The sequence below is a fragment of the Eschrichtius robustus genome, chromosome 15 (assembly GCF_028021215.1).
Source record: "Eschrichtius robustus isolate mEscRob2 chromosome 15, mEscRob2.pri, whole genome shotgun sequence".
Lineage (NCBI taxonomy): Eukaryota > Metazoa > Chordata > Mammalia > Artiodactyla > Eschrichtiidae > Eschrichtius > Eschrichtius robustus.
The window spans coordinates 86,909,476-86,933,816 of NC_090838.1; the positions used below are offsets into that span (position 1 = coordinate 86,909,476).

General features: G+C 46.5%; 1 protein-coding gene across 3 annotated transcripts in view; it reads right to left on the reverse strand.

Moving 5' to 3' along the window:
• Positions 1-9,364: 9,364 nt before the first annotated feature.
• TMEM131 (transmembrane protein 131) overlaps positions 9,365-24,341 on the reverse strand; it is a 191,666-nt gene continuing 176,689 nt past the window's right edge. For 2 of the 3 annotated variants that reach the window (XM_068564213.1, XM_068564215.1), the window contains 9 exons: positions 23,172-23,299; positions 17,838-17,962; positions 17,483-17,632; positions 14,785-14,953; positions 13,784-13,905; positions 13,584-13,680; positions 12,627-12,724; positions 11,754-11,914; positions 9,366-10,377 (listed from right to left, as the gene is read on the reverse strand). In XM_068564213.1, the coding sequence (XP_068420314.1) occupies positions 10,093-10,377; positions 11,754-11,914; positions 12,627-12,724; positions 13,584-13,680; positions 13,784-13,905; positions 14,785-14,953; positions 17,483-17,632; positions 17,838-17,962; positions 23,172-23,299 (1,335 nt within the window). In that variant the 3' untranslated portion in view covers positions 9,366-10,092. Of the gene's footprint in view, positions 10,378-11,753; positions 11,915-12,626; positions 12,725-13,583; positions 13,681-13,783; positions 13,906-14,784; positions 14,954-17,482; positions 17,633-17,837; positions 17,963-23,171; positions 23,300-24,341 lie in introns of all 3 variants that reach the window. The other variant, XM_068564214.1, reaches the window with a different exon arrangement.

Consider the following 24,341-nt stretch of genomic DNA (forward strand, 5'->3'; position numbering starts at 1 on the left):
CCTGGAAAAGGCAAAACTATAGTTAAAAGATCAGTGGTTTGCAGGTGTTTGGGGGGAAGGTGGGAGGGTTGAATAAATGAAGCACAGAAGGTTTTTTTAGGGTGGTGAAATATTCTCTATGATACTGTAATTGTGGATATGTGACACTATGCATTTGTCAGAACCTATAGAACTTTCCAGCACAAAGAATGAAGCTTACTGAAATAGATAGCTAGTGGGAAGCAGCTGCATAGCACAGGGAGATCAGCTTGGTGCTTTGTGACCACCTAGAGGGGTGGATAGGGAGGGTGGGAGGGAGACACAAGAGGGATACGTATAGCTGATTCACTTTGTTATACAGCAGCAACTAACACAACAGTGTAAAGCAATTATACTCCAATAAAGATGTTAAAAAAAAATTAGGAGAAAAAAAAAAAAGAACCTTACTGTACAAAAATTTTAAAAAAATCATTTAGGAAGATCCCAGGATGGAATGAAGAATATGACAAAACAATCTAGCTTTATTACAAATGTATGAAACAACCTCATTGAAGGGGATAGGGGAAAAGTTGCTGACCTAAATAACTTTGGAAATGAGTGTAGTCTGTAAGACTAAAAGCAAAAGAAACTGCACACCAGCACTCTACTCTAGTTGATAAAGTTGTTTCCCATATGAGTTCAGGTTAACAATTCTGATACTGTATACTGGAATTGAATAATTTCGTAAATGGATAGCAGATGGTGGGGTCCAGTTTTCTCATTGTTGGAGTGGGAGTTTACACATACACAAAGGGAGGAAGCTAGGACGTTCCATATCATAATTAGAGACATTAGTATGACTCATGTTTAGCTTAGCATAGATAGAAAGTTAAATATAGAAATAATTATAGATATGTATATATACATAAGTTAGTACGCACATGTATATTTCCTTGCCTTGTCAGCTGAGAGGGCCTAGAAGCAATGATTCTCTGGTAGCAACAAGCATACCTCGCACTCAGATCTTGGTTTCCAATACCATCCTCCAATAAAAGGACCTGGGGTCCCTGGAGAAATCACTGATTAGGGCAGAAAATATCTAAGATCAGACTGGAGACTATCGTAGTGCCAGAAAATAAGGAAGTGCTCAGACGACCCCTGCCAAAAAAACCCACGCTGATGGTAGTGTGCAACAGGGCACAGAACCAATGGAAAGGGTTCCCAGTGGCCAAAGCTGAAACATTTTTGCACAATAAAATAAAGTAATACTGGATTATAACCCAAAGCATAAAATAAAGTTCCATGAGTATATACTGATACAAATAAATAATTGACTAAATAAATAAATAAATGAATGAATAAATAAATAAATGGAAGCGAAGAGACAGAATTCCCAGGCAGAAGAATTCCAAATAATTTATGTAGATATTCCATCATCAAGGAGGTAGGGCACAACTCCCACTTCTTAAGTCTGAGCTGTAGATAGTGACTTCATTCCAAAGACGACAGCATGAAAACGAGGAATAAAAGAGTACAGATGGTTCCTGACATACAACAGCTTGACTTAACGATTTGTCTACTTTATGATGGTGCAAAAGTGATACATATTCAGTAGAAACTGTACTTTGAATTTTGATTTTTTCCTGGCTAGCAATATTTGGTACAATACTCCTTCATGATGCTGGGCAGTGGCAGCGAGCCTCAGCTCCCAGTCAGCTGTGTGATCACAGGGGTAAACAACAGACACATTTAGAATCATTCTGTATCCAGACAACTACCCTGGTTTTCATTTTCAGTACAGTATTCAATAAATTACATATCTCATTCAACACTTTATTGTAAAATAGGCTTCGTGTTAGGTGATTTTGCCCAACTGTATGCTAATGTAAGTTTTCTGAGTGTGTTTAGCATAGGTTAGGCTAAGCTATGATGTTCGGTAGGTGAGGTGTATCAAATGTATTTTTGACACGATATTTTCAACTTATGATCTGTTTATCAGGATGTTAGCCCATCATAAGTCGAGGAAGATCTGTAACTTTTATAGTGGAGAACCTGACAGACACTGCCTCAACCAGGATGAGGGTCAAGATCAACAGTGATAAGTGATGTTAATAGTATATACTCTTCATATAATGTAATGAAAATGGCAGTATACCTCTGTAGTGTTCCTCCCAAGAACACATAACCCCAGTCTAATCATGAGAAAAACATCAGAAGAATCCAAATTGAGGGGCATTCTATAAAATGCCTGACCAGTATTCACAAAATCGTCAAGGTCATAAAAAACAAGGAAAGTCAGGGTACGTGTCACAGCCAAGAGAAACCTAAGGACACATGATGACTACATGTAGTATGGAATCCTGGATGGCATCCTGGAACAGAAAAAGGACACTGGGTAAAATCTAAGGAGATAAGAATGAAATATGGACTTTAGTTAATAATAATGTCTCAATATTGGTTCCTTAATTATAACAGTAGTTATAATTACCATACTAATGTAAGATATAAATGATGTAAGATATAAATACTGGGGTGTATGGCAACTCTTAGTACTATCTTTGCAGTATCTGGAACAGGCACCATTTACTTATAATTTTTTTGGCCTCACCTCATTTGTTTTTCCCCAGCCTCCTCTGAGATAGGATGGTCCTGTATTCATGTTGGGAAACCAAGGTGAAGAGAGTAGTGAGTGTGCCAAAGGTTCACTGCAGAGCTGGGATTGAAATCCAGTCCAGACTAACTCCACAGTCCCTGTACCCATTGTATATTCCACTTCTCAATGCCCTTCAGCCAAAGACCACCAGGAGCATACTTGTAGTTGTACAATTTGAGCATATGCTTTGTTGATGAGGTAGAATACACACCATTGTGAACCTTGTTGTATTCCAGCAGTAGTGTGTGAAAAAGAACCTATTACAGGATTTGACCTCTGATTAGGTCATTGGAGGGTATGTCTATGATTTGGAGGTTTGCTGCAGATTCAGTGCTGTTAGAATGTTGTCAAATTAGGAATGAAAGTGGGGACCTTACTACCAACCTTACAGAGATAAGAAGGAATGTAAGAATACTATGAATATCTGTATGTCAACAAATTAGATAACCTAGATGAAATGGATAAATTCATAGAAACACATAAACTACCAAACTGACTCAAGAAGAAATAGACATTCTGAATAGACTTCTAAGAAGTAAAGAGATTGAGTCAGTAATAAGACTTCCAACAAAGAAAAGCCCTGGTCCAACTAGCTTCACTGATGATTCTACTAAATATTCAAAGAAAAACTAACACATTCTTTTTTAAAAATTAATTTATTTTTATTGGAGTATAGTTGCTTTACAATGTTGTGTTAGTTTCTACTGTACAGCAAAGTGAATCAGCTATACATACACATATATCCCTTCTTTTTTGGATTTCCTTCCTATTTAGGTCACCACAGAGCACTGAGTAGAGTTCCCTGTGCTATACAGTAGGTTCTCATTAGTAATCTGTTTTATACATAGTATCAGTAGTGTATATATGTCAATCCCCATCTCCCAATTCATGCCACCCCCCCTTTGTTCTCTATGTCTGTGTCTCTATTTCATCTTTGCAAATAGGATCATCTATAACATATTTTTAGATTCCACATATATGCATTAGTATATGATAGTTGTTTTTCTCTTTCTGACTTACTTCACTCTGTATGACAGTCTCTAGGTCCATCCACATCTCTACAAATGACCCAATTTTGTTCCTTTTAATGGCTGAGTAATATTCCATTGTATATATGTACCGCATCTTCTTTATCCATTCCTCTGTCGATGGACATTTAGGTTGCTTCAATGTCCTGGCTATTGTAAATAGTGCTACAGTGAACACTGGGGTGCATGTGTCTGGTTTTTTTTAATTTAAAAAAGTTTGAATTTTTTAATTAAAAAAAATTATTTACTTATTTTTGGCTGTGTTGGGTCTTCGTTGCTGTGCGCGGGCCTTCTCTAGTTGAGGCAAGTGGGGGCTACTCTTCGTTGTGGTGCACGGGCTTCTCATTGCGGTGGCTTCTCTTGTTGCGGAGCACGGGCTGTAGGTGCGTGGGCTTCAGTAGTTGTGGCATGCGGGCTCCATAGTTGTGGCTCACGGGCTCTAGTGCGCAGGCTCAGTAGTTGTGGAGCATGGGCTTAGTTGCTCCACGGCATGTGGGATTTTCCCAGACCAGGGCTCAAACCCATGTCCCCTGCATTGGCAGGTGGATTCTTAACCACTGTGCCACCAGGGAATTCCCGTGCATGTGTCTTTTTTTTTTTTTTTTAATTTTTATTTATTTATTTATTTATTTTTGGCTGTGTTGGGTCTTCGTTTCTGTGCGCGGGCCTTCTCCAGTTGCGGCAAGCGGGGGCCACTCTTCATTGCGGTGCGCAGGCCTCTCACTATCGCGGCCTCTCTTGTTGCGGAGCACAGGCTCCAGACGCGCAGGCTCAATAGTTGTGGCTCACGGACCTAGTTGCTCCACGGCATGTGGGATCTTCCCAGACCAGGGCTCGAACCCGTGTCCTCTGCATTGGCAGGCAGATTCTCAACTGCTGCGCCACCAGGGAAGCCCCATGTGTCTTTTTGAATGAAGGTTTTCTCAGGGTATACGCCCAGCAGTGGGATTGCTGGGTCATATGGTAGTTCTATTTTTAGTTTTTAAAGGAACCTCCATACTGTTCTCCATAGTGGCGGTATCAATTTACATTCCCACCAACAGTGCAAGAGGGTTCCCTTTTCTCCACACCCTCTGCAGCATTTATTGTTTGTAGATTTTTTTGATGATGGCCATTCTGACTGGTGTCAGGTGATACCTCATTGTAGTTTTGATTTACATTTCTCTAATAATTAGTGATGTTGAGCATCTTTTCGTGCCTCTTGGCCATCTGTATGTCTTCTTTGGAGAAATGTCTCTTTAGGTCTTCTGGCCATTTTATGATTGGGGTGTTTTTTTGATATTGAGGTGCATGAACTGTTTGTATATTTTGGAGATTAATCCTGTCAGTTGCTTCGTTTGCAAATATTTTCTCCCATTCTGAGGGTTGTCTTTTTGTCTTGTTTATGGTTTCCTTTGCTGTGCAAAAGCTTTTAGGTTTAATTAGCTCCCATTTGTTAAAAACTAACACATTCTTTTAAAACTCTTTCAAAAAAGAGGAAAGAATACTTCTTAACTCATTCTTTGAGACCACTATTACCCTGAAACCAAAGCCAAAGACATCACAAGAAAAGAAAACTGTAGACCAATATCCCTTATTAATATAGGTGCAAAAATCCTCAAAAACAAAAAAATAGCAAACCAATCCAGCAGTATATTAAAAGGATTATACATCATGACCAAGTGAGATATATTCCAGGAATGCAAGGTTGATTCAACATACAAAATCTATCAGTGTAATACACCACATCAACCGAATAAAGAAATCCACATGATCATCTTAATAGATGAAAAGCATTTGACAAAAATCTAGCGCCTTTCATGATAGAAACATTCAACAAACTATGAGTAGGAAGGAACTTCCTCTGTCTGACAAAGAGCATCTATGAAAAATCCACAGTTCACATCATACTTAATGGTTTAAGACTGAAACCTGGGACTTCCCTGGTGGTCCAGTGGGTAAGACTCCACGTTCCCAATACAGGGGGCCCGGGTTTGATCCCGCCCCCTGCATGCCACAATGAAGATCCCACTTGCAGCAACTAAGGCCCGGCGTGGCCTAAATAAGTAAATAAATACTGAAATCTTTCCTCCTAATAGCAGTATCAAGACAATGATGTATACTCTTGCTACTTTTATTCTACATTGGACAGGACTTACTAGCCAGATAAATTAGGCAGGAAAAAGAAATGAAAGTTTCCGAATTGGAAACACACACACACACACACACACACACACACACACACCTTTGAGAGATAATAAACCAGTTCAGCAAACTTGCAGGATACAGATTAACACAAAAAACTTTGTTGTATTTCTACACAATGACAATGAACAAGCCAAAAAGGAAATTAAGAAAATATTGGGTTGGTCAAAAGGTTTGTTCGGTTGTTTCCGTAAGATGCCTCTAGTAGCACTTAGTTGTCTTTAACTTCATTTGAAACAATTTTGTTAGATTGTATGTGACAGCTTGTCATATCGATGTGCATTTAAAACAAGACATCAGAATTGGTGAATTTTTGTGTAGCTATTTTAATATTGAAGATGGAAGAAAAACAACATTTTCAGCATATTATGCGTTATTATTTCAAGAAAGGTAAAAATGCAACTGAAACACAAAAAAAGATTTGTGCAGTGTATGGAGAAGGTGCTGTGACTGATTGAATGTGTCAGAAGTGGTTTGTGAAGTTTCGTGCTGGAGATTTCTCGCTGGATGAAGCTCCACAGTCGGGTAGACCAGTTGAACTTGACAGCGATCACATCGAGACATTAATTGAGAACAATCAACATTATACCACGCGGGAGAGAGCCGACATACTCAAAATATCCAAAGCAAGCGTTGAAAATCATTTGCACCAGCTTGGTTATGTTAATCGCTTTGATGTTTGGGTTCCACATAAGTTAAGTGAATAAAACCTTCTTGACCGTATTTCTACATGTGATTCTCTACTTAAATATAATGAAAATATTCTGTTTTTGAAACAAATTGTGACGGGTGATGAAAAGTGGATACTGTACAATAATGTGGAATGGAAGAGATTGTGGGGCAAGTGAAATGAACCACCACCAACCACACCAAAGGCCGGTCTTCAACCAAAGAAAGTGATGTTGTGTGTATGGTGAGGTTGGAAGGGAGTCCTCTATTATGAACTCCTTCTGGAAAACCACCACTCCCATTAGACCAACTGAAAGCAGCACTCGATGAAAAGTGTCCAGAATTAGTCAACAGAAAATGCATAATCTTCCATCAGGATAACACAAGACCACGTTTCTTTGATGACCAGGCAAAAACTGTTGCAGCTCGTCTGGGAAGTTCTGATTCTTCCGCCATAGTCACCAGACATTGCACCTTTGTATTTCCATCTATTTCGGTCTTTACAGAATTCTCTTAATGGAAAAAATTTCAGTTCCCTGGAAGACTGTAAAAGGCACCTGGAACAGTTCTTTGCTCAAAAAGATAAAAAGTTTTGGGAAGATGGAATTATGAAGTTGCCTGAAAAATGGCAGAAGGTAGTAGAACAAAAGGGTGAGTATGTCGTTCAATAAACTTCTTGGTGAAATGAAAAATGTGTCTTTTATTTTTACTTAAAAACTGAAGGCACTTTTTGGCCCACCCAAAATTATCCTGTGCGTATAACCCAAATGTGTCTGCAATTACTGTACCCAGTATAACTATCTGTGTTAATTATGACTTACAACAGTAATCAACTTGTCCTTTTTTCTTTAGACATGAGACTTCTAGACAGAAGTATAAAAACTGTCAAATATCTTATGAGTACTTATATTACTTTAAAATTTTGAGATGGCAAAAATATATTATCATCCAAAATCATTTGCATATTTTGTTACTCAACTGACATTTTAAGAAATAAGGGTAAATTAAAATTCTTTTTGTATCGGTTTTTTTCTTTTCAAAAACTGTAACAAATATTTAAAGGTTAATTTAGGTCTAAGGTTTTAAAGTTAACAATCTGGACATTAAAATTTTGTTAACATATTGTCTTCATGAATTGTAGTAATGTAATATAAATACTATTTATAAGTGTATAAAAATTTATAATATATTTATATTTTTATATACATCGTATTTAAATAAAATAATGGATATCTTTTAAAGCTATATATATAGCTTTAAGATTCAACCTTGGCCTAGTACAAAGCAAACTATTGTGCTAACCAGTTTTTCACTGAAAATTGTTAGGCTGAATCCCGTCAAAGCTTCAGGTTTGGTTGGTGAGTATGGTGCCTCTCAAATACCTGCCCTAAGAGTCATCTGGAAAACCCAGGTAACAGTAGAAACCTGTTTGTATGTTTTCCCTTTTCCAGGTGTTTGGTGTTTCTCAAGCCTGCAGATGAGGGTCCCGTGGGGTGAAAGTAGGAAGGCGTTTGGGAGTTTCAGGTGATTCTTCCAAAGGAGCAAGTTTAGGATCCCTGAGATACTCTGACTGAGGTAAAGTCTGCCAACAAAATCTTTTCTTTTGTAAATGAGGGTTTATATGAAGCTCAGCTGTTCAGTAGCTTTGTAACACCTTATGAACTGCTTTGGTGTACAAAGAGAATCCCAAGGCTTAAGTATGTCTCAATTTTGCAACTGCGCACAGGAGCCCCTGCTAGTGAGACTGTACACAAGGCCCAGGTCTGCCATGAGGCCGATGCGCCGGAGCTCTGAGCGGACAGGAAGCTGGTGTCCCGAGTCCCAGGCAGAGCATAGGCTGGGAAAGCAATGGGGCTGGTTCTGCTGAGCTTCGCTGCAAAGCAGAGAAAAGGTCAGACTTAAAATCTCTCTGTACGATGCTTCAACTAAACCACTCTGAGCTGGACGGGTGGATTTCTTCATCGTCTAATTGACCTCAAACAAAACATTTATGTTTGGCGTCTCTGGTTACCCAGCAAAGACTGGCTTTATAGATTGGAAAAAGGAGGATGAGTTAAAGGCAGCTGGAGCAGGCAACACTTTCTGAGAGATTAGACCAAACTGCCCATAGAACTTGCCTGTATCTGTATGGTCTCTACAGGCACCACTTGGGGGAGCTGTGGGGGTTTTGAAATTGGAGAAGGGTCAACATGCTTAAGATGTGTGAACTTTTTTCTATCAAGGGCCTTTTTTTTTTAATAAATTTATTTATTTATTTTTGGCTGCGTTGGGTCTTTGTTGCTGTGCATGGGCTTTCTCTAGTGGCGAGCAGGGGCTACTCTTCGTTGCGGGGCGTGGGGTTCTCATTGCGGTGGCTTCTCTCATCGTGGAGCACAGGCTCTAGGCGCGCAGGCTTCAGCAGTTGTGGCGCACAGGCTCTAGGCGCGCAGGCTTCAGCAGTTGTGGCTCACGGGCTCTAGAGCGCAAGCTCAGTAGTTGTGGCACGCGGGCTCAGTAGTTGTGGCACACGGGCTTAGTTGCTCCGCGGCATGTGGGATCTTCCCGGACCAGGGCTCGAACCCGTGTCCCCTGCATTGGCAGGTGGATTCTGAACCACTGTGCCACCAGGTAAGTCCCTATCAAGGGCCTTTAGGGAATACTATGGAAATAATCAGAATTTAATTAGACCACAGTGCTTCTAGCCATGGTAAGTCCAACTCCACAGGATAAGGCAATGACAGAATGGCTGGCTTACTTTGGTGTGAGAGAATCTAAATACATGCATCTTGTGTGTAAAAAAAAAAAAAAAAAAAAAAGACACAACAATTCAAGGCTTTTGAAAAAAAGCATCATTTATTTCAAAGTACAACACAAAGTTGTATTTTTAAGAAATACACATTCAATCTTGTATCTCAAGACTTGGCTATGTGCATTTCAGTTTATCTTTAAAATAAATTCAGGTATACAAATGTTACATACCTCAAGTACAAACAGCACAGAAAATGCATATGGTCTCAACCGAATGTTTTTACATTCATTCACTGTTCTTAAAGTTGACTTACATTTCTGTAATCTGCTTTTAAACCGAGACAGCCTTATTTTAAAAAAATACTCTATTTTTCAGCACAAAGTCCTCATACATTTTTAAAATTAGATCTTGGCGCATAATATTTTGAAATTATTAAAAACCAAACTTGGTAATTTAATAAAATTGTCACATGCCAGGACTTCTGAATCAACTCAAGTTATTTCCTTAGCTGTAATGTCAAATTTGTGTTCATACAGATAAATAAAGAATGGAAGAAGACAAGTGGTGGAAACTTGATAACAGTTAAGGTTTTCAGATGTACAGGTCTTGTTAGAGTTTGTGGCTGAGTCCAGACTTTTCTCTAAAAGCACAACAGCAAATCTCATATTATCATAATTGCAAGAAAGATCTGAAAGAAGCGAGTGGTACAAGCCTGCCCTGCTTGAGTCTGTTTTGCAAAGATGAGGAGGGTGGGGAGTGGGAAGCTCCCGCGGTAAGAAAGAGCCTTAAAAAGATGTCTCGAAAATGGGCGTATCATGATCTAGACGAGGGGCCCCCACTTTTTTCTTTTTCTTTTCTTTTTCTGCCTAATTTCAATTCTCATGAGGGAAGTGCGAATTAGACCAGGGGTCGGAGCTCCTCCTTCCGATGGTGGGGCTCCATATCCGCCACGGGTTGTAGGTCTGGCCCAGGTCGTCGGCGGGGCTGGTGGCGGAGGGTGTGTGAGGAGCGGAGGGGTTTTCGGGGCCCACGAGGCCGATGCTTGGCAGCGCGTTGGCAGGGCTGGTGAAGGGGAGGGTGCTGTGCAGGCTGCTGGACCAGATGGAGCTGCTGAACGGAGTGGAGGACCACAGGCTGCTGGTGCTGCCAAGGATCGGCTGACGAAACAAAACACACAACGGGGAGCGTCAGGCTCGAGGGAGGCAGGTAGGGGGTAAAGCGGCGACGGTTACGCTAAAAATGGGCTAGACCGCACGGTTCTTTCATTTTAGTTATTTTAAAACAAATGTTTTATACACACGGCCACCTCAGAGTCTAAGCAGACGGTCCTGATGTTTTAAAGAAGGGGCGGCAAACCACAGCCGGGGGGCCGAGTCCAGCCGCCTGCTTCTGTGGCTGAAGTTGGGGGGGACGCGGCCTCAGCGGTGTGTTTACGAGCCGCCCCTGCCACCTTTGCACCCAGGGCGGAGCTGGACAGGCTCCACCAGAAATAATGGCCTGCAAAGTCTCGAACAGTTACCGACCCTGTTTCTTTCTTTTTTTTTTTTTTTTTTTAACATCTTTATTGGAGTAGAATTGCTTTACAATGGTGTGTTTGTTAGTTGCTGCTGTATAACAAAGTGAATCAGCTATATGTATACATGTATTCCCCTATCCCCATATCTCTTCCCTCTTGCGTCTCCCTCCCACCCTCCCTATCCCACCCCTCTGGGGGGGGGGGTCACAAAGCACCGAGCTGATCTCTCTGTGCTATGCGGCTGCTTCCCACTAGCCTTCCATTTTACAGTTGGTAGTGTACATATGTCAACGTTACTCTCTCACTTCGTCCCAGCTTCCCCCTACCCCTCCCCGTGACTGACCCTGTTTTAAAGACTGGTTAAGATGACTGTAAAACTGAGGACAGAATGATTACAAGTGAAGACAAACTTTGGAATCTATGAAGCTAAAATAGCTACCATTAAACCGTGCACATCTAATTAACTTAGTTTTCCTGAGGATGAAGAAGTAATCACAGTGGGGTCATATTTGTCTGTCACGATTTTGTAAAAGCCGAAACCAGTAATCATTTTCCTTGGTAAGAACACGTTTTTGGAGCATGATCTTTGCAGAACAATTTAGCTGAGAAGCAAACAGATGCACTCTAGAAAAGCTCAAGCCGAGACACGGGTGCTTCTCGGGATCAGGCATATGCCGAGCTCTGGCACCGTCTGACTCTGGAGGTGGTGGGACCTGAGATGGGCCACCAGCCACCCCGCGGTCTAATTCAGTCGGGAGAGGCTGAAGTGAGAGGATTCAGACGTCACCCCCCAGCTGCTCAGCTGTTCCTGCCGTAACTAACTTCTTGACCATCACGGCTCTGAAGAGTGATGGTCACTTTGGCAGAAATGGAGACACAGCAGCAGAGATGGCGAAAGCGCTAAGCCACGCCTTCCGAGCTGCTGTCTGTCTGTCATTTGTATCTGTCAGCACCACCCACGGGACAGCGACAGCAGTGATGACGTGTGAGCGGGCGGGGCGCAAGCCCAGGACTCACTGTGGCCGCGTGGGTCGGGGAACCGGAACTGGCTGGCCAGGAAGGGCTGGGCTCGGTCGCTGGAGAGTCCCAGAGGTAAGAGGGGCCACTGCTCAGCTCGCTCCAGCTCCTCTGGGAGGCCTGATTGCACGATCGCGATAACCCGAGCTTGCTGAAAACTTCTGGAAGTGAGGAAGCAAAGGCAAGTCCATGCTGGATCTGGCCGTGCTCCCCCGGGCAGGTGGGGCGTCCCCTCAGGGGTCCGCATCCCCCCGCTGCTCACCTGGAGCCATCCCACCCCCTCCATCAGCTCCCACCACGTTCGGGGAAAACGGGGTGCGGGGGGGCTGTTCTCCAGACCCCAGCACGCGGTCTGAATACCTCACCCACACCTATCACTGGACGGTCAAGTGCAAACGTGACGATCACAGCTAATGTGAAATTCACACAGTTGCCCCTAATTCTGGACAGCAAGAAAAATAAAGAGCCCTAGCATGGCCAGGAGTCACATCTCAGACGCAGAATCCTTTCTTGCAGCTCTTAAGTCAGTTCTGTGGAACACGAGCCAGCTGGGACCTGCAGAGCATCGAGCAGACCACCGCACCTTCGGGCTGGGGTGCCAAGCGGACAGGGGACCCTTCTGAGGGCCTCTCGCTGGGCCTCCTCGCACCTGGGCGGCTGTGCCACACCCCGTCCAGGAGAGCACGGACAGACCCACTTCCCTGAAGTCGGCCCATCTGCTGCCGCCTGACTGCACTGATACAGGGAAAGGCATCCTTTAAAAATGTCCACTAAATGACCATCGTACTTTCCTCCACACGTGAAGGTGGACCTTATCCTCCCTCCGTCCTTGTCCACAGGCTCATTAGTCATGGGTCTAGTGTAAACACTCACCACCAGTTAGGTTAAAAGAGTTTCCAAAGGCCGAGAACGAATTGAGGGGTGTGAAGTCAGGGCTGCTGGGGTTGCTGACGGGACTCCACAAACCTGAGCTGAACGTTGTAAGAGGAAAATGCAACACACAAAAATGTGATGGTTAGTGGAGACAGATCCATCACGCACGGCTTCACACACAGGAGGCGCTGCTTCAGCTGGGGGCTCACGCATTACAGGCAGAAGTGGGGACTGGAAACACCTTCCATAACACAGAGGAGGAAGGCACGGAGGACTTCAGAGCCCAGGCTACCCTGTCGCGAGCTGACGGCCTGGCTCAGAGCAAGTGTCATGCAGAGAAAAGAGGCGTTTCTTCCTTGTTTCCCTTTCGGTAATGGAAGATTTATTAAAAAATTATTTCAAATCTAGGATTTCCTTTTAGTGTCAAGCAGGTAAAACTGGGACTCTACTTACTCACAGTTATAATCTTATTGTCATTGTTATTTATCTGGGAAAATGAACCGAGGCAGTTGCTGCATGCCACCAGGCCACTGTGGTTGCTCTGGGTCAAAGAAGTGGCCTGTCCAATAACTTACAATAAACTGCCTAGAATTTGTTCCGTGTCCTTCCTCTCGAGTGCATTTTTGTTCTTCTATTTATTTCTAATGATCGGATCACATCCTTTTCACAACAACCATGATAACGGAGAAGAATCAGAAGAGACTCAGAAGGTGGAATGCACGTCTGCCTCCCTCTCCGCTGGGGCGGGACACGTCGCGGCCCCTCCTCCCGTCAGGGAGCCAGGTGGGAGCACGCACTCGGGGCTCTGCCCCACCCAACAGAGAGGCTCCTGACCGCCTCAACAAACACCTGCTTGTCACCTAGGGGCAAACGCCTCGAAGCACACATATGATAGAAGATGCTAAACTGGCCTGCGAAACCCTCCTGCCTTCCCCTGGTAAGAAGGGCCAAGCGTACCTGTCTGAGCCATCGCTGTCAACGGGAGTGTGTGGCACGCCAAGGCTGCTGGAAAAGTCTGCTTTGCTTGAAGAAACCTTAGTAAAGCCGTTCCCACCTGTAACAATGGGCTCCGAATCAATCAAAGCAGCCAGGCCGCAGGTGCCTCCACCAGGCCCGAGGCCCAGCGGCGCCCGGTCTCCCAGTGCCAAGCCACTCACCTGGGCTCTTGTCGTACCCGGCCGTGACTGCAGCAAAAGTGGGGTTGCCATTCTTGCCCGGGAGCGAGGCTGCTTTCGTCAGTTTGTGTTTGCTTCCATTTGACTGCTTTGTTTTAGAGTCGCTTGAGGGAAGAAGCAAGGAGAGAAAAGCTCAGTCCTCGTGGGCACTGCCCCCCGCGGAGGCCCCCGGGCACGTGTCCCAGGGCCTGCGAGGCGTCCCAGGGCCTGCAAGGCGGCCGGACCCGGGGTTGGTGACGGGAGCCGGGGACAGCCCCGGGCAGCCCACAGAGCCTGGCCAGGCCTCAGGAAATGCTCTGTGGCCTGAGGCTGTGTAGCCTGGGGGGGCCGGGGAGAAGGAATGTGGGGAAAGGTAAAATTCCAGGTGCGAGAGAGAGGCAGGGGCCAGGAAAGGAGGCAGCCCCGTCCCAGAGGGAATGCCGGGCAGCGGGACGGAGCGGAGCGGAGCGGAGCGGAGCTTGCGGGCGGGCGAGCAGCCCCCGTGCGAGGGCCCCGGCGGCCAGTGCCCACCAGGCCCGGGGCCTCCCGCCTCTTCCCACACGGGCAGGGTGGCCGTGGGTCAGGCTGGGCGCCGCCGCGTGTGCGGGAACAGGCGGCCGCTGCCCGGGTGTCATCACCATTGGGGTCACTGTCACTGCCGGGCAGGAGCCCTCCCTGCTCGGCTCCTACCTCCTCCAGGTCCCGCCCTTTCGCTGCTACGCTCACCCGCCTCAGGTCAGAGGGAACGACCCACAGACCCATCGCCTTGCCCACAGCGCAGCTGCTGTGGGTCTTCAGTCCACGCTGAGTATGCTCCTGGCCCAGAGCGTGACCCTGGTGCCCCTCGGGCACGGGTGACGGGTGGGAAGGTGGCGCCGCGGGGAGGGCGCTGAGCCCGCCGAGGGAAGAGGCGAGAAGGGACGGCCGTCTGCGGCCACCGAGGATTCCCACCCACGGGGAGCAGCACCGGGTTAGCGCGGCACAGGCGGGGGCCGCGGGCCTACCTGCCGGGGCTGCCGTTGACGATGCTGCTGTAGCTGCCCCGGGGCGTGAACGGGCAGGGCGCGGCGGGCGGCGACGGGGAGCTGGGCGGCGGCGGCGAGGTCTGGCGTTGTTTCAGGAAGACGTCTGCGTTGAGGGTTTGCAGAGAGAGTTTATAAAGACTGTCGGTAGCTGGAAGTTAAAAACAAAGGGTCTCAATGTGACACTTGGCTTTTTACCCTTCAGTGTCGGTTACTTCTGGCGTTCTAGCTGGTTCTATGCAGGACTCAAGTGCTTCTAACGAGAAAAACCTACAGCTGTCATACGTGTTCTGATTAAAGAAACAAAAGGCTAGTCGTGTCTCTCTCTGTATTCTGGGCCTTTCCCGGAATCACCGACGTGACCCACCTCCCGGCTGGCTGCGTTCCGCAGGCCCTGCGGAGGGCGCGGTCCTCTCCCTCCCACACCTCAGGCTGGGAGGAGGCCTCTCTACGCCCTCAGGGACGGGGCAGGTGGAGTCTCCGCCGGGACCTGGAAGCCTCTGCGCTTCCACACCCGTCCGAAGTGCGCAGGTGCGGGGCCCAGGAGAACACCCCCAGCTTCTCCAGGATGAGCCCCGCACCCCGTGGGCCCGCCTGGTGCGGGGCCGCTCCCGGTCCCTGTTTCACAAGGATAGGAACTCCTACTATATTCCTGCTGCCCTTTAAGGTACAGCTGTTTTGAAACTTTAAAACAGAAGAGCTCTCAGTGTCACAAAATAATACTGATTCTGCACTCACCGAATGGAAACATACAACTTGTATCAGAAAAGGGTACCACCTCGCGCATCTGTGGTGCACACCTGGGTGCTGCTCCAGCCACTGTGATGCGAAGTGTGAGGAAGGGGCCCGCCCTCTGCGAGCTCGGCCTCTGGGGCCCCCGGTCTGCACGGCTGCCCACTCGCCCGTTTCCCTGGCCAACACCCGGCCCGTCGTCCCCCTCGTTTCTCCTCCCTGCCCAGCAGGCTTCGCCCGGCTTGGGGCCTATTCCCCGGCCCCCTCCTGGCGGGCCTTTCGGGCCTTTACAGTGAGGATGGTCTGCTCTGCTCCCCCTCCGTGGGAGGGCCTGTCCCCCTCACTTCCAGAACCCAAGCCGGCTCTGCGTGGTGGTTCCCCTGCCCCGACCATTCCCTCCAGCACCGGGTGCTTCTCCCAACAGCCTGGGGGCTGGGGCCTGAGTGAGGCTACGAGTTCCCGCGCTGTGTCAAGGCCCCGGCCCGGCACCACCAAACAAAGCACCCTTCTCTTCGAAGGCGGAGTTGTCCCATCTCCGGCGCCACCGTGCCCCCGCCCCGGTGACTCTCCCTGCCCCTCCCCCATGGTCCTGGCACCTATCCACCGACCCGTCTCCACCCGCCCTGCCCCCTCACCCTTGCTTACGTGGAGAACCCCTTCTTCACCTGCTCTGGGGTTTGCTGACCTGATGCCCACACCTTCTTCCCTGCAGGATACCCCTCGGGCTTGTGTCGGTGCTGATGCCGGCAGGGCTTGCGTTTACTTCACTGGGCCCCAGGCAACCCCATGAAACCGGCTCCCTGGGCACGTGGTATTTATTCCCTACACTGGAACGCAGCTTCCTCTGTGCAGGAACCACCCCAATCCCAGGGTATAAGCTGAGGACCGATGTCCAGCTGAAACCTCAGAGGGGACCTAAGGACTCGAAAGCATCAGCCCGGACACCGGGACGACCCAGAGACTCGTTCAACACTTCTTGAATGACCAGGGATTTTGGATTATATCTCTCATCTCAGGCAAAAATACAGTACTATAAGGCACCAGAAAGTTTCACAGCAATTACGGGGCTGCAGGTTTTAACCCAGGGAGCATCTCTTTCCAGTATGTCTTTACAAAGGTGCGTGCTTACCGCACACCCCACTCGAGTTTCCGAGTTCCTCGCCCTCATTCAACTCACCACCCCCTCTTCTCTAAGCCTCCTTCACCTCAAACCTGGTGCTCAACCCTCATTTTCCCTTTGGCACAAACGGGTCAAACGGAGGCCGTTCCGACACCTCAGTGAGTGTAGACAAATCAGCCCTAAGGGACTGACCCCCCCAAGCCCTGCCACCAGGCCCTCACTGTGCTGGTCTCTGTCGTCTTCTGTTCCAGGTCCTAAATTTCTAGAGGGCGAGGACCTCCACCCTCTTCTAGGAGACGGTGCTACTTTCACAATTTCCTGCAGGCCTGACCGGAGGAACGAGGTCAAGAGGCTAGTGAGAGAACTAACATAGGTTTATGGAAAAGATGTGGGTAAACTGGGAATAAACTGCATTTTTACAAAAAACAGTTAACACTGTAAATGTATGAGAAACTAGTCAGGTAAAGGGCTGCTGAGTTAACGCTTTCAGGAGGTAGTACTTCTTTGGATGATTCACCGCTCTACGCAGATCTTTCCATTCCCTACACTCGGCACTGGGGTGCTGGCTTACTAGCCCTCTGAATCGTCTGCTGATTTCTCTGGTATAAATACTCCCACCACGGCCGATTAAGCTACAACAGTTTAACGACCAGCAGACTATTCAACAGCAGCTTTTGCTGGCTGCTACGAGCCGGCTCCGGCAGACTAGACACTGGGTCTCCTTCTAAAGCAATATGTGCCCTGGCCATCCCCCCCACAGTTCTCCGGCCCAGAGTTGGGTGGGCTGTGGGTGCGGAGAGCCTGTGGTCTCCAGGTCACCATACTTACAGCTGCCGGGCTTGTGAACGGGCACGGAATCCCACTCTGGCGGTGGAGAGTCTTTTTCACCTTCTGAGCTACTGGTGTTGCCTAGTTCTTGACTATTTGGGAGGAATTTTGCTAGGGCAGGTGGCCTGTTATCCACTAACTTGTTTGTACCTGTACAGAATTCAGAAAAGAAGGCTGTTATGGAGGATAATTCCTTTCTTTCGGGCCAATTTCAAAGAACCCATTCTCTTCTAATGAGAATGAGAACCCAACCGTAGACGTCCTATGACTGGTAACTACTGACTGATCACTGCCAACTCACAACCACTAACACAACGAATCGTTAGGGCATCTGTATGATGAAAAATGAAAATACCTTTTGTTTTCTGGGAATTTCGCGGTTTGGATCCACCTGTCAATGCAGTTGGAAGAGGAATCTTGGTTGGGAGATTTCGACGTTGTTTACTTTCCAAAGGGGTGGTATATGGTAGCTCTAAAGAACTGAAAGACAATCACAGGTGGAACATTCAAACGCAGCCCTTTGTTTCAGAGTAGAGAGGAGAAGTCACTGATCCCTCTACAATTCCAACACCTTCTTTTACTCATTTGGCCTCCTGAGGCATTATCAACCCACAGTCCTGAGGGCTGGCCGCGTTCCAAGCACCTCCAGTACTGTTCAGGAGACTCGCACTTGCAGATGTATCCTCTCCTATTCTGAGTGCGGACAAAAAACTGAGGTCCATTGTTTAATAGTATGTAATGGGTGGGAACACCTGCATCAGATAAGGTGTATGAAGCTGCTGGCACAGACTAGCCGTTTAGGAGCTACTAAGTGCAGTCATCCTGCTCGTGAGTGAGTCTCACCCGGCAGCTAGACTGCCTGTGGGACTCCGGAATATGGAGATTCTGACGGGTCTCAGGCTTAGAAATGCCAAAGGTTCTGCTACTCAAAACCTTGAACGCATTTTTCTCACGGGCACTGTGTACTGACCAGGGCTAAGTTCCTGGGTGACCTACCCCAAGAGCCCATGGCAGAATAGCAGGACCGCTTTATTTGCCTAAGGTGGAGGTTGAGTGGGGGAGATGAATATTCTTCTTTATTCTTGAACTCAGGGTTCATCTTAGGCGAAAACTTAAATATTATTTTTATTAATCTATTTAGAGTATATTTCTTCTAAAATATTTAGAGGTAAGCTTAACATAATAAACATATATAAACAGGACAATGAATTGGCTCTGACCTTCCTGTCAGCAAGGCAAAATGGGCGGCACCTCGGCTATTTTGAGTTTCCACAGCCTGATGAAGAAAACATTAAAATTTGCCGAGAGAAGCAATCTCTAGGAGAAATGAACTGGGGAGATGGCCCACATAAAGTAGCCTGGTGAACAATGGAAATACATGGACCCTAAACACCTTTTTTACAAAGCTGCTTCTGTGCTGCCCACCAAGATCAAGTCGCAGGCTTGGGAGGCCTCTGACAGGAGCTGGGCTGACACAGACCAGGAAAAGGACGTCTTCCCGGGGAACGGTGGGACACAGCGGACAGAACCCAGCGGCCCCTGATGAGAATTCTTCCAAAAATCATCACGCATCTCCACTGGGCTCCTGGTGATGGCTGCAAAGCTGTCAGTTTAAGGCTGAGCCAATAGCTTGCTTTTCATCGAAAATCTTACAAAGTTTACCGGTCGACACAGATGTTCTAAATGGGTACGTGTCTGGCATTCTCCACTGTAGCGCACGTCCTGCCCCAGCCCTCGGGCGTGTGATTCCCACACGCCGCTCTACCCCCAGCCCCACCCTTCAGGTTCCTCCTCCTTCCGCTGCCCCTCCGAGTTTGCACTCCCTGGGGGGCGGCCAATTCCTGCTGGGCTCCGGGCCAGGCACAGACCACGCTGGTCCACACCAGAGTGCAAAGGTCAGAACGGGTCAGGCTTTCCAGATCCAACGGCACCACCAGCACCGCCCCCGCCCGCCCCCCCCCCGGCAAAAAAAGGTAAGCAGATGACAGAACAGTACGTGAAGCATGACTTCATAAACAGATAAATTTTAACAGAGGCTCTTTACAAACATTTTATAAGGTAGGAGGCCAAAGGTCATTTTCATTCTCTTGTTTCTTTATATTTCACAATTTTTCTATAATAAAGTGTTAGTATATTTGGAATTAGTGTAAGAGCTAGCCAAAAATTTGAAGGGTTCGGTTAACCCACATAAATAGAATTTTAGGTGGGATAACAAACTGACATGAAAAAATCCGTTTACGGGCGAGACTATTAATGCTACAGTTTTATACATCGTCTGCCCTTCTACTTCTGACTGACAGGGTTATTTAAAAATGCCACCTTTTAAAAAACAAAGGCTCCCCTGACAGAGACACCCAGTGGTGGTGGTGGAGCTGGGTGGGTGTGAACTGTTTGTAAGCAAGTCGTTTATAAGTGTGGGGCTGGCGACTGTCTACACAAAGCTTCACTCTGCACCACCGTGGAGTTAGTTGGTTTTTAAGAAAAAAGGTGCCAGACAACTACTTTACTTCTGCTGACTCATACTTTCCTAAGTTAAACCAGATGATCTCTACCAAGAAGCCTTTTTTAAGGCTTCTGAATAAAATGGTTAAGGGCCAACTTAATTTAGGTGATTCCTTGGAGAAGAGAAGAACAGAAAGCTCGCTGGGACGCTAACGCACGCTCATGAGTTTCCTGCTGCTCGCGTCATACTCGGTCCATGCCCCCGCCTGGGGGAAGAGGGGAGGCAGAGAGCTGAGGGCAAGGTGAGGGCCTTCCCAGTGCTGAGGGCCTGGAGGCCGGAGCGTGCACTGGGGCACCCACGGCCTCGAGCCGAATGCGCTGTTCAAGCAGACTCTGACAGAGGGTACAATCATTCTATAACACACTTTGCTTATTTTAGATTATTACATTTAAGTTACGTAAACATACGTTGATAAACAGAAAACAAAAGAATCAATGGAGAGCTGGTATCCTAAACCAGGGAGCCCTGCGCCTTTCCTGGTCTCCTGAAGTCCTTTTAGTGTCCGACATCTCTCATTCCCTGGCATCTCTGACCTAAAATACAGTCTTCTGGAGGTCTACAGACCCACTTCTACAGCGTATAAGCTGGAAAGAAAGGGGAGACCAGATCTCTGCCCTTGTAACCCTCTGCTCCACACTCCTAGTGGTTTTTTTGAAGTCAACTCTTGGGAGTTAGGTAGGATGGGGCTACAGAGGCAAAGACCACGTCGGAGCCATTCCTCTGGCTTATTACCACTTACTTACAGGAAAATGAATTCTCCAGCATTTAAGGATTTGGGTCTTCTGGCCTGGAGGTGATGATATAATATAATGTTCCAACAATACTGATAATATTTAAAGACTAATTTTTTGATAAAGCAAATGTGAGCTAAACCCACAGATTTTACTATTAGAAGATCAGCTTTTTGGCCAACTGATATATAAATGCTTTTTCCCCACCAGATAAATCTTCCAAAAGAAAGTCATAATATATGCCTTATTAATATCTCTTTTTTAAAAATGTGCGTCTATTTCCTTCAGATACGTGGAATCACATATAACACGCTGAGAGCACTTCTTAGGTGACAGGAACGTCAGGTGTCACTGGGGCGTGACCAGCACAGGACAGCACAGGGCATTTACTGTCACAACCGAGTGGAGACAGCAAACGGCTCTATTCAGAGGCCACCTTTCTGGTTATTAAAAAAAGGTCTTGAACTCTGAATTTGACTGATGTACTAAAAGATTCTGACTCAATACTTTTATCCCTGAATCCAGAAAAACACAAAACAAGATCAGTGAGTTTAAAGAGGTTAGATACAGGAGATGAGAAGACCAGGGTTGACATAGATTTCTCCAGTTACAAAAGACAATTTAGAGCACGTTGCTTAAACTGTCTTCTGGTAATGATTTCTCCGTTAACTACACATCAAAAGGACATGAGTTAACTACTCTCACTGCCTCCTAACGGGGGCTGGAGAGCGGGCAGCTCTGGCTTTGGGTTTACCAGCAAACTCAACATCCCTGCAAAGTCAGGGGCATCAAGTGGAGTCGTTTACAAACTTTCAAAGTCAAATCTGCTAATGGCCAACTTATTTCATAAAAAAATCAATATGACAGAAATCAATGGAAGAGGGATGAGAGTTAGGATTAACATGTACGTACGATCTGTCTTAAAAATACTGACCTCAGGCATCAAGGAGAATAAACAGTGCAGATTTGGTGACAGCCACCTATGATATGGTTTCACTAAGATAATTCTTAGAAGCTGGGTTTTAAAATTTATGATCATAAGAATGAGAGCATGACTGTCCATTCTCACAAAATCTCAGCATATGTAGAAACCAGGATTTTTCATAATTTGGATTTTTTAGCCTCATTTACTTTAAAACATCTGATCAGTCAACTAAGCCTGAAAAAGGTCTAGAAGAATAATCCCTAGCCACTAGACGAGGGTTAATTCCTGTCCTGGGGTGCCAGAACATTAGCACCAAAGTACCTCAGGCTGATTCCTCTCAGGGGAGACTCAAGTGTATCAGCCATTACTCCACTTGACATTGCTTCTAACTGGGTCAGATCGTTCTCAACGAATCGTGGGGTTAGGTCACTTAAACTGACATTTTGCACAAAAGGGTAACTTTTAGGTATAAATACTCTGTTACTGATCACTGCCACATCCTGTGTTATTTCGTAAGTTCAGGGACAAGGTTAAATTTTACTGCAGTAATCACTAATTTCTTATTAGCTTCTGGTTCTACAGAACAGACGGCCCCTGTCGAGTTAAACTGTATAATCTAGGGACAGAGTCTAGCTTATTGATGTTTTTGCAGAGCTCAAGTTTTATTCCTAGAATCAGAGTAAGAACAGACCCGCACAGCTAAGGGCAATTCTAATGATAAATGTCTTCCTTTATCAATTTATACCTAATTCCCTCAACTTCCTGGGTCGATGCCCACTTACCACACAAGAAGGCAAATACTGGCTTCCACGCAGATGGCCACTTTATATGGTGAGCTAGAAAGGGCATTATTAACCACACTGAAACTAGGATTAGTTTACTAGGCAGACCCAAAGTTTAGTGAAAGTACGAAGTAAACTTGGTAACGAATAACCCAATAGTTCAGCTCAGTCACTGACCTGGGGCAACATTCTGCAGGTCGCCCTCCCTGTGAGGCCCAACAGGACCTGCCCCACAGAAACTGGACGGGAGCTACGTCATGGCAGAATTGTCTGGTAGTCACATCTGCCCTGAGCACTGTTTTTTTTTAAGGTTAAGAATAAGTTCTCCCAAGTTTTACAGCACAGAATTCTAGATCCCAATGGCAGCTCTGGGTTAGTGAGCAGACTCAGAGCTCTAGCTGAGAGAAGTTATGCTCGTACCTGCGGCTAAACCACCAAGGCCATCTTTGTGCAGAAGTGAAACGGCTCTCTGCCGGGAAACAGATCACCAACCTACATTTTCCTCCTCCATTTTCACAAGTAGCTTTAACTCTGCCTTTTATACGTCTGACGTCGGAAGCATGTGGCTGTCCCTCACCAGAGACAGTGAACACTGGGCATTAGAAAAAACCCCAGAGGAACGTCATGAGGTATGCAGCTTTTGTTGCAAAAAACCCCCTAAAAACCAACCAAGCAAACGAAAACATTACCTGGTTCTCACCAGTAACTTCTTCTGCATACCTCATTTCTCTGAACTCATTTTTCTTACCTGGGTTTCACATCTGTTGGGATTTCTTTCTTAACATTTAAGAGTTTTTTGCTTTTCTGTTTCACTTGAGACATTTCATTTTCATGTTTTTCAGGCATGGCTTGTTTTCCCTTTTGCTTTTCTGTATCCTGTAAAAAAAAAAATTGACACAACTGCTGAGAAGGATTAACAAAAATGCCTGATATAGTCCTGTCTGAAGGCAGAGACACAAAATCAAACATGTAGTAGATACACACATCACATGTATGAAAATGATAAGCTCCTTTCTTCAAATCTCTCTTTATTGTGGGTCTGTCAATTTTTCAGTCTTTGATTTACTATAAATTATGTTTTGGTGAGTGTGAGTTAGAACGAATGTCACTTTAACTTATACTCATATCCTGACTGGGGTGGGTGCTGACAGTGGTAGCAACAGACGGGTAGCTTCTTGTTTTTAAGCACTGGGGAGCAGAACCTTGCCTTTTGTACAAGAAACGTTAAGTCAGGACTACAATACAGAGCTACACACGACTGGCGATGTGGCCTGAGAAGGCCACAGCCCAGCTGCATCTCAGAGCAGTGCTGCCCCTGGGTCCTCGACCAGGTGAGCACGGAGACCGTACCGTGCGTTTCAGAGTCAGGTGATGCTGCCGCAACACCCAGGTGTGAGCCCAGGGGGCTTATCTCTAAACAGGGCAGGTATCGTTCAGGCACCGGTGACCCCGCCCGGGAGCCGCCTGTGGAGCGGGCGTGCACAGCTCACGCGCAGAAGGACCACACACAGCACAGATGGGAAATGAATAAAACAGAAACCTGGTTCTGTGTTCAGGGTGCACAGGGCCCATCGGGGAAAGACATACCCGGCCGAAGGGCAGAGCTGTGGGTATGGGGGGAGCTCCCAACACAGGGCAGACGAGCGTCCACCCGACAGCATCCGGCTGCACGGTTCCGGCAGCCTGGATTTTAACAGGTCACACAGACTGATCTATCTAACTGCAGAGAAAGGGTAAAACAGCCTCCTGCCCACCTCTTGGGACTATTCTGAGTCATGCAGTAAGTATTTCCGGAACACCCGACTGGTCAAGAACTCTGCAGACCGTGAGCCCCTGCAGGACAAGAACCTGGTTCTTTTGTCCATGGCTGCTTCTCAAGCCCCCAGCACTCAGGTACTCAACATGTATCTGCTGAACA